General features: G+C 33.6%; 1 protein-coding gene across 1 annotated transcript; it reads right to left on the reverse strand.

Moving 5' to 3' along the window:
• Nucleotides 1-1,258: 1,258 nt before the first annotated feature.
• On the reverse strand, nt 1,259-3,233 carry LOC106317131 (adenine/guanine permease AZG2). Its single transcript, XM_013754989.1, has one exon. It carries the CDS (start codon nt 3,166-3,168, stop codon nt 1,567-1,569), a length of 1,602 nt encoding a protein of 533 aa, XP_013610443.1. The 5' UTR covers nt 3,169-3,233; the 3' UTR covers nt 1,259-1,566.
• Nucleotides 3,234-10,950: the final 7,717 nt, after the last annotated feature.

The following is a 10,950-nucleotide window of genomic DNA, read 5'->3' on the forward strand; positions in this document are numbered from 1 at the left end:
TTTGAGTATTGACTCTTACCTTAGCTCAAACTCAGTAAATAAGATTGTTTCTTTGATACATCATTGGGTTCATGTTTCTCCAAACATAAGGAGTGCAACAAGTGATTAAACCACCATAAAAAAAGACAACTTGATAAGGAAGAAAAGAGAAATGAAAGAGATTATCTAATTCTAATCTTAATTAACGTAAAAATAAACCAGATTCGAAATTAATGTAAACCGATCGAAATTGAATATTAAATTAAGTTTGGTTTACATAAACCTAGATTTCCGTCAATAAATCTGCCATAACATATATTAAAAAGTCTGCCACCATATAAACAAAAAGCCTACCAACAATTTTAAGTCGGATATATAAATCTGCCATAAGAAAATAAGTCGAACATAATAAAATAAGTTGACCACAAAAATCTACCATTTATAATAAATCTGCTACCTCACTCGACAGACATATTCCTAAAAATCTGTTTTCTATTCAAATCGGACAATTAACTCTGTCGTGGAAATAAATCTGACGTTTTTAAGAAAGTCTGACACCACTTTAACAGTAGTTTATTTTTTTATACAGATTTTATAAACATACTTATTATTTGACAGATTTATTTTTTTGAAAATAAATCTGCCGTCGATCAAAAGTTAAGAGTATTTTGGTAATGTTTTTTTTGTTATAACTATAGACAAATGCAATTTCGAGCATAAAAATATTCTAATAATTTTCAAAAAATATGAGTTATTCTATTAATAACACAATTAATTTGTGTCATTTAAGTAAACTTCCCTAAAAAAAGAACAAAAAAGCATTGTTCCAGTCACGAAAATGTTGCAAAAGAAACAAAAATTGGACAACCAATGTTTCGAGGTCGACACCATTGACCAACACCAAAATAGAAGGGTAATTTTCTCATTTTTTACATAATCAAAGCATCAAAAGTTTACTCTGGGATGGAGATTCTCTCTTATTTATTTTTTCAGATCATTTTTGGCGGAAAGACAAATATTTGATTAGTCTTTAAGATTCAACTGATTTGAAATCATTTTTTGAAATTATGGCTGGAGAGTTAAACAAGTTTTAGTGAAGACATATCCATCGGTTCCTAAAAAGAAAACTGTGCAGAAAAAGATCACTCAACCTTGGCAGTATCAATTTATCTTAGTTTAAATTCTTTCTGATATTATTATTCTCCCACCATCATCACACCAAATTCACAACGACCATAAATCCAAGTTAATTAAGATCCAAACGTCTCTGATTGATGTATTTGCTACATTCAAACTGAAGAAAAGCGTTTTGCTGAAACACAAAAACAATGCATGCACAAGCAGCCGTGAATTTTAACAACACACTTCATGGCAGCTAATGCATCCAATGCTAGTTCACTACTCACTCCTACGCAAAGTAAACCAAAATAACAACAGCAACAAAAAGAAGGAACATAAATAAAACCCACCGAGCATTCATTACGGGTCTTTGCATAGTCATCCGACGACCGACCATGTGAAACGTCCACCACTTCCGGTACACTCAGACCAGTAAACCGGTTTAGTGACATCGATTACCGTAAAAAATCATACGATCTCGACGGTTGCGTCAGAGAAAACTTGATTATGTTCTCTCATGACCCGTTTCCTAACTCCGTTAAGCCACGTGACGATTCCCGAAACGATATCGTACATGCTTAGAGCAAGATATATACCAATACCAGCAATAATCCCATTAGCAATGGAATAAGTCAACGGCATCAGCAAGATCGTTATAAACGCCGTAACGGCTTCTTTAGTCTCTCCCCATCTAATATCTTTCACAACTCCCATCATCATCACACCAACCATCACTAGTGACGGTCCCACCGCCCACCTAGGCACGTTAGTCACTAACGGCGTCAAGAACATGGACACCAAGAAGTACATACCGATGATAACGGCCGTTAACCCCGTTTTCCCTCCTTCTTTCAAACCCGCAGAAGATTCCACAAAAGTCGCTGTCGTTGTAACGCCTAACGCTGACCCCACAACGGAGGAGCCTGCGTCCACTAAGTAGGCAGTGTATTCTCCTTCGAACTTTCCGTCCTCCTCCACGAAGCCTCCGATCTCAGCCATCGTGTAGAGTACTCCAGTCGTGCCAAGGAGATCGACGTAAAAGAGAGTAGCGAACGCGACCCAAACCTCGCTCTTTCTAAACTCCGTGAAGCTTATAGCTCCTAACGTTGACTGGATCTTGTGAAAGTCAACAACTTTTGTGAAGTAGTTATAGTTTGAGTCACCGAGAGGAGTGTGAGGAAAGGTTGTGACTTGGGTGTTTCTAAACCAAGAAACAACCGTAACGAAAACGATTCCATATATCATACCCCCCTTGACGTTCTTCATGAGACCGTAGCTCGTTATGAGAAACCCGACGACTGCTAACCAAAACGTAGGACTCTCCATTTTCCCTCCCAGACAAGCTCCGGTGACTGGATCTGTCTCTGAGCATGCGGTCAACGTTACTAAAGTTGACTTATCGGGTCCCACAAGACCAACACCTTGGTTCATCTGCAAACCAACAAAGGCAATGAACATTCCGATACCAACAGCGCATGCTAGTCTCACCGTTTGAGGGATGAGACGAGCCAGTCTTCCGCGGAGTCCTAAAGCAGACACTGCAAGAAATGCGCATCCCTCGAGTAGCACAATGGCCATAGCGGTATGGTAAGAGATTGAACCGGAACCGCGAAAACCAACCACGTCGTATGCGATGTAAGCGTTGGCACCCATACCAGGAGCAAGTCCGAATGGGAGATTAGCTAACAACCCCATAGCTAAAGATCCCACCATGGCTGACAAAGATGTGGCTACAACGAGGTCCTTTTTGACCCTCGCAAGACATTCTTCGTAGCCTTGGTTGGAGCCAAGGACGCAGTTCGGTTTAGGTGATGAAGAACCAGAGTCGGTGGAGCAGTCATGGTCATGGAAGGAGCAAGTGGCACCAGAGTCAGCTAGGATGGTGGCGTTTACGGTAATGATGTAAGCCATGGTGAGGAATGTGGCTGTTGCAGCTCGTAGTTCGGTTGTGAAATTTGATTTTCTTGCTTCTAGCTTGAAGTAACGACCGACTATGCTCTTTGAAACGGTATCATTTAGATGTTTCTTAATTTCGTTCCATGACTTGCACACCTTCGTCTCTCTCCCCATGACGGAAACCAAGAGAGGAAAAGAAACAAAATATGAGGAATTTAGGGAGGAAATGCAGGTGGAGGATGCCAGATACATATGAAGGCCCTTTAATGTTTATTATTTTTTTTCTTTTTCAATTGACAAATATTTAGTAAATATCATATTTTTATATATTTGTGTTTTATTTTATAAAAGACTCGCAGGTTTATTTTTTTTTTTTTTTCAATTGACAAATATTTAGTAAACGTCATATTTTCATATATTTGTGTTTTATTTTATAAAAGACTTAAACTTTTTATCTGTATTTATCGTATTTCATTTTAAATGACTATTTATGTTTAAAAAATTAAACTTTATTTTTTAATGAATTAAGTTGGTATAACTCTGATAAATTAATTTTATTATGTGTTTAATATTTTAATAAAAAAAAACAATACACTTTTCAATGAGAAAATTCAATTTTTTTATGAATGCTTAAATTATATTAAGAAAAGAGAAAAAAATAATAATTAAGAATGGTTGAAAAAAAATTATTTGAACTTGGACTCAATGGCCCAAAGGAAAAAAATATGTGAGAATTGGATGTGATTTATTAATCGGTCCAAATGACCCAAGAGAGATCTGATGTGGGCTGGATCCGAAAAAAATGACCCAATATAAATGTGTTATTAATATTACTTGATTGCCCTTAATAAAACATGCAATGTTAGTAAAGAAAATGGCAGACTAAGGTAAAAAAGACAATAGGATCCTGCTTTAATAGTATATATATATATATATATATATATATACAATATAGTTTAACAACTAGTAATTAGTAAACATGTGAACACAAACTAAGAACATTACCGATGCATTTTGTTATTTTTCGTTTAAAATTGAAAAACTTTATAATAGATATGAGATTTGTTCCCATATATTGCTCTATAATATTAATCTTCAAATATAGAATATAATATAAAAGAATGTTATTTCTAAATAGAAAAAAAAAATAATTATTTTTGAAGAACAATAGAGATGAATTCAACTAATTTTGTCTATAGATGTTATTATAAAAGCAAATATACAGATGCTTTAGAAATGCTCTAAAATATATACAGTTGACGAATAAAAGACACTCGAATATACTCAAAAGCCAAAAGAAAAACAAAACAAATAAAAAAGACTTAAATCTTTTTCGTTTCAATTAATAATAAAACTAATATGAAGGCTCTCAACCACGTGATACGCTCTTGTGTGTGTGGAGAAAATCTATCACAGTCTAAGCTTAGTTTAAAATCCTGATTAGAAAATTGATACATAGGCCTCGAAAAAGTTGTTGCCTAAACGAAGTTATGAATTGGCTTCGGTCCAAGAATCAAATTAATTCGTTTTTTTTTTGGGAAAGAATTGACAAATCAACAAAATAAATTTAGCAAAGGCGGTCTTCAAAATTTTCTTGCAAAGTGTAAAAATAAATTCCACTACGTATCAAAAAATTGAAATAGAACAACATGTTGGATATGGACCCGAATACCTGATATACCAAAATTTTTACCACTTTTTAATCATTGTACAAGTTTTTTATAGAACTTTTGTTATGTATTGTAGTCATTTCAGGTTTACGTATAATTCGTACAACTTTAGAGATTCTTGAACTATTTAAAATGCAAAACTACACAAATGCGTTAAAAGTTTAGCAATAGATAGAGAAATTTCCAGGATCTGGCTAAGTTCATATTTTGATACAGTATATAGAATTGAGTTAACTTTTCAATTATATAGAATTGAGTTAACTTTCCAATGTCACCGGTTTGAAGTCGATCATATGGTTAGATCAAAATTTATGCTCGGTCTACTGAAAAGTGGTCTATCTGACGCGCGGGAGAAAACTATCGAGGTTTTAGTCTAGTATCAACCGACACCACCTTGGTGTCGAACGAAATTTCAACACACTTCCTGATTCATATCTGACGAGTTTTTATCAAGTTCTAAGAATTCAGTTTAGCTAAGAAATTTCCTTTATTTACAAATGAACACAAAACATGTTTAACATATATTTATCTTTTTTTCCAGCCTTTTTTAGGCTAAGTTTTCTTTTAGGTTTGGTGAGAAGATTAAACTCCTCCAGAGATCTGTTGAGAACTCTTTTTAATTTATATAATATCTATGTAGACTCTGATTTGTGTTATTTCTTTCATGACAGAGTAGTTTTCTTTTTAGATTTAAGGATTTTATGAGTTTAATGTCAAACTGATAATCATTGATTGCTAGGGTTATTCATAGAATTCTACACTAGGATTGTATATCATACTAGGATCTAGAGACATTAACTAGAATCTAGAATCGTAGGATCATTGCGAGACACGAGAGTGTAATCAATACCTGAATCTAATCGTAGGCTAAGTTTTCTTTTAGGTTTGGTGAGAAGATTAAACTCCTTAAGAGATCTGTTTAGAACTTTTTTTTATTTATATAATATCTATGTAGACTCTGATTTGTGTTATTTCTTTCATGAAAGAGTAGTTTTCTTTTTAGATTTAGGGATTTTATGAGTTTAATGTCAAACTGATAATCATTCATAGAATTCTACACTAGGATTGTTTATCATACTAGGATCTAGAGACATTAACTAGAATCTAGAATCGTAGGATCATCGCGAGAGACGAGAGTGTAATCAATACCTGAATCTAATCTTCTTGAACTAGATTTCCTTTCGCAGCGAGGTTCGGTCTAGGATTTTTAGTTGAAAAATATTGAATCTAGTGTATTGTTGTTTGATTCATCAGATACACAATAAGAGTTGGTATTAGATTAGAGTTAGACGTCTGGTAGTTTATCGCAGCGAGAGTTGTATAACTTACTGATTGCATTTGAGTTTTGGAATTGAATCTTACAAATCCTTTGCACCATCTCTTATTTGATAAATCCCTAGGTCTAACGTTTTCTTCCATCGTTACAGACTCTCTTTGATTTACTGTCTTCTTTTCCACTTTTGAATTATCCGCCTAGCTTAATTTGAATCCAAAGTCTATGGTGCAAAATATTGAATCTCTATTGATATGATCCTTAAATACTACTACAAAAATGTTATTTTTGAGAGTTGCTTAAGGTAATTTGAGCATATCAATTATACAGAACCCGAGTCGATCCAGTCCCAAAAGAAAAACAAGGCCAACGAACAATAAAAAAAAGAAGAGATTTTAGGTCCATTCTCAATTAGCAATCCACCTGCTTGCGAAGAAGGATTCTGATACAAGCAATGGGACGGTGATATACCATGGATTTTACCCATTTTTAGCCATGGTATATAGGTGTTTTAGGAACTATCTAGTATGCTTTAGAGTCTTTTAAGCACATTTACAGGTTCATGAGTGATTTGGAGAAAAATGATGATTTGGATGCATTTTGGAGATAAAATGAGAGGAAACTCGAAGCTGACCATCGAACCAGTTTGAGGTCGACATTCAGAGTCCACCATCGATCGATGCGCAAAGCCCAGCCGGCTTAAAACCCAAGTTTAGACATATTTATAGAAATATCCATGGCGACTTTTGACCTAATATTTATGTGCTCTGCTATCGTTCTAGGCAACACACGCTTTCTACACTTTCTAGTTTTTACACATCAAACTACTCCTAAGGTTTTTAGTAGATTTAAGGAGAAGATCCAAGACTCCTTCAGAGATATATTGGAACACCAGTGTGTCTAACTGTAATCTATTTATGCATTCTTTTATGATTATTGTTATGAATTGCTTTGCTATGTCGGAGTAGTTAATCTTGTTAGGTTTAGGGTTCAAATAGAATTATGAAGGATTAGCCCTAAATATAGAATTGCTGAGTTGTTTGTGATATCCATCAATTGAATTGCTCTTATTGCTTATGTTCTAGAGTAGCTAACTAGAACCCTGATATTAGGATAATTAGGCGCAAGCGGAAGGCTGTTCTTTTACCTGAAATAATTCATATTGTGGTAGGATTGCTAGAAATAAATGAAAGTTGATCTAGGAAACCTAGTGAACATAGTTCAAATCCGCTCGGTAAAGCTTACTGGAAGGAACATCGATCGACAACCCTATAGGTGTATCGATCGACATTCTGAAAGGTGTATCGATCGACTATCCATCGATACCATCGATCGACACTTTCTCCAGGTCAACAAACGATAGTTGAGATCTGAGATCCAAACAATTGAGATCTGAGATCCAAACAATAGATATCCTAAACAAACGGAAGTTGATAGAATATTACTTTGTTTGAGTTCTAAAATATCCAATATTCAACCTAGCTTCTATACTATTATAATCCTGATTACCTGAATAGAAACCCTAAGTCTAACACTTTCTCATATTGTTTACAAAACCTCAAAACCAATCAACCAAACAATTGTTCACCAATGGTTGCAATTTACTATTTTCATAATTTATCTATCTTAATCATAAACTGTTTAAGATCTTTCGTGTGCCCCAGTTCTTTGTGGATTTGATCCTTAAGTATTATAATTCGATTTCTTAAAAAATCACTTAGGGTAATTTGAGTGAAATCGGACGGTTTAAAATGAGAACGCAAGACCTAGACGCAGCTTTGAACATAACTACTAATTGCTTTGTCGATGACTGTGCAAGTGAGTTGCTGTAATGAAGATTACATGGAATAGTTGAAGCAAAGAAAAAGAAATGGATCTTAAAAGGAGGAAGAAGCGAGAAGGAAAAAGAGAAAAAGAAAACGACTACCCGATCTTAAACTATTGACTATATACTATTCATTCTCGAGAATTCAAATTGGTATCATCTTTTCCCCTTTGGTTTGTGCATTTCAATAAACAAAATCTCTGGTGTCATCTTCTATAACTATTGTTTTTCTAATCTCTAAATTTGGTTACAGGTTTTAGAATTTAACACAACACTAAACACTAGATCACGATCCGCGCAACTACGGGGATTTTTGTTTTCAGTTATTTTTTATAAACATTTTGTTTTCAATTCTAAATTGGTATATATTATAATATATACGAGGTGTGTCTATCAATTTTTAAAACATAATAATTTTACTGTATATTTTTTTATTGAATAGATTGTTTGATATCTTCTTCTATATATATATTTTTGGATTATTATTTCATTATTGAAATCGTAACTATATATATAAAGATTGGTAAAATATTATTTTATTGTCATCTTCAAAGATATTGTAACATTTCCCAAATTAAGAAAGTTTTTATAAAAATTAAACTTTTAGCTTCATAGATTTATATTATCGAGTAAATAATTAAACATTTAGTTTTTGTTTAATTTTTAAAATAAATTATAGAGTTTTAAATTTGTTTTCATTGGTTTAAGGTAGTATAGATTAATCATTGTTAGATAATGATGATTTTTGTTATTAAAAAAAATCTTTATAATTTTAAAAATTAAAATCGATAATTATTTAAATAATTAACATATGAAGGTATACTATTACAACATTAAATTATATCTATTTAATTTATACAATCTATAAATCCAATGGATGATCTATTGTTTAAATCCAATTATTGATAACCCAATAAAAATTTTTCGTAAGCCCAAAATTATCAGGTAACTAATTTTTGTTTGGGAATAAAACGTGCTGTAAACCTAACATATTTTGTAACTTGTATGGGGTGTATTGTCGGTGATCTTCATCGTCCCCTCTGTTTCCTCTGTAACCTAAATAGGTAGAAAAACATACGAATTTATAAAAAAAACTTCAATCCATAAGTAAGTAAAAACAACAGCTTGACGAAATTCAGGTACCATAATAACTAATTTTCCTTTCCTCGAGAAGTGAATATCGGTTGGAGTTTCTGGAAAATGAAAACACCTCTTACGATTTATAACTTTTAAAAAACAGTCATAGCATTTACTAATATACATTAAGGTATTTATTTAAATCACATACCTCTTCATGCCTCCTTCGCTTATAGTTGATTCTGTTTCGAAAAATATAGGAAACCATTTGAGAAGGTCAGAGCTTACAATCATATAATCTTTGTTTATGTCGCTTACACTCATAAACCCGGTCCAAATACGAGTTATAGAGTTATATGTCTTTGACTGAAAAAACAAAAGTATTAACAACACCACGGAAACACAATAAAACTTCATATTCATAACAAATAAGAAACTGGCATACGAGTTATAGAGTTCTATGTCTTTGACTGATAAAACAAAGGTATTCATACTGAAAAACAAAAGTAATCTTGATTTTTTCATATGTTTTTGTAGAATGATTTTATTTTATCATTGATATGGGTATGATAAAAATAATATATGTGTCGTCCAAGAAAAAAGAAAGAGTAATATATGTTAATCATTCAAATTAGAGTTAAACCAATAGGAATATTAGTTTTCTTAAAACATAACCGTGAGATAAGTTGGTTCCGATCGTTAAGGGAATAAAGCAGATCAAACAAGTAATAAAAGAAGAATATACTCAATGGAGAGTTTGTCCACGTCAGATTAATAATTCAGACCAATCAGGAACAGGTTTTTGTACACATCAGATACGTTCTCCGTGTGGGCCTACTTCAACGTATGGGGTTAGATTAATTTGTTTCAGCCCAAGTGGACCCATTCAGAAACCCAAACCTACGAAGAATCCGTCGATCGTTATACCCCACCACTTCGTCTTCTCCGATTGAAGATCATAAAAACTCAGATCTAATCGAATCACTTCTCAGCAATCAGTTCTCTTCTTTACTCATGTCAATCAATACCTTTTTAATGAGTTCATTTCACCTTCCACTTTTTCTCCTTTTTTATATACAACTTTTCTTTCCTCCCTACAAACCAAAACCCTAGAATCGACTCCAATTAAGCTCTAGCCATAGCGATGAAACCAAACGGAAAGTCCCCTGTCTCCTCCGTCAATGATCACGAAGTTATGTTCTTCAAAGATATCTCACTAGGTCCCCACGAAACCCAGTTAAGATTTAACAGAAGCTTAAAGTGATCATCACTAGGTTCAAACTCATATCTCAATCGAGATCCAAACCCTATTTTTCAGAAAATTTCGTCTGTTAAATCTCAGTCATACTCTAGGAAAAATGGCCTCATCGCAGATTCAGATGTCTGAATTGAAGGCGAGACGGTGCAGTCCACGTGTTGAGACAAGGTTTTAGCGTTTCCGACAAGCCCGAAATGTTGAGAAAGGTGGTGAGCTCATGGGCGTTGATATGCTTTCGGTTGATGCAAGGTAACTCCCTTCCACTTAAATTGTTATGGCCACCGTCCCTTCACAGTTGACGCTAATCCAAACCTCCATCAATGTTCAACGGTTTAACACCTTCTAAAACCTCTATTCAAAAGCAAGCTGAGAGCTTGACTATTACAGTATCATCGATTGTGATTCACACAATGATTTCCCAGCCGTTTGTTTCAATCCTTACTCCTTACCAATTCTGTTACTTTTTAATCTGACAAAACATGCTTATTCGATGTTTGTTTGGTGGTTTTACAGGCTGTTTTCTCTTGAGATTGAAAATCATTAATGTAGAATGAAATAGGATTGTGTTGGGTTTACTAAGGATAAATTTAGATAGACATTTATGTTGATTCTTAAGATTTTTTTTAATGCACACAAGCTGTTAAACTCTAGACACATGTTTATGATTTCTCCAACGGGTAAATTGCTTGCTTGCTCATGCTATTGTTCGTTTATACAATGTTTCAACACAAAAGTTTTACTGCTTTCTCTGTTTCCAAATAGAACGTTGTTGGTTAATGAACCTATAATGGTATCGCAAAACTGAAAAACAAGAATGATTTACACAAGAACTCTAGGCCTGAATTAAGGACAC

This window comes from Brassica oleracea, chromosome C9, assembly GCF_000695525.1.
Source record: "Brassica oleracea var. oleracea cultivar TO1000 chromosome C9, BOL, whole genome shotgun sequence".
In the NCBI taxonomy this organism is placed as follows: Eukaryota; Viridiplantae; Streptophyta; class Magnoliopsida; order Brassicales; family Brassicaceae; genus Brassica; species Brassica oleracea.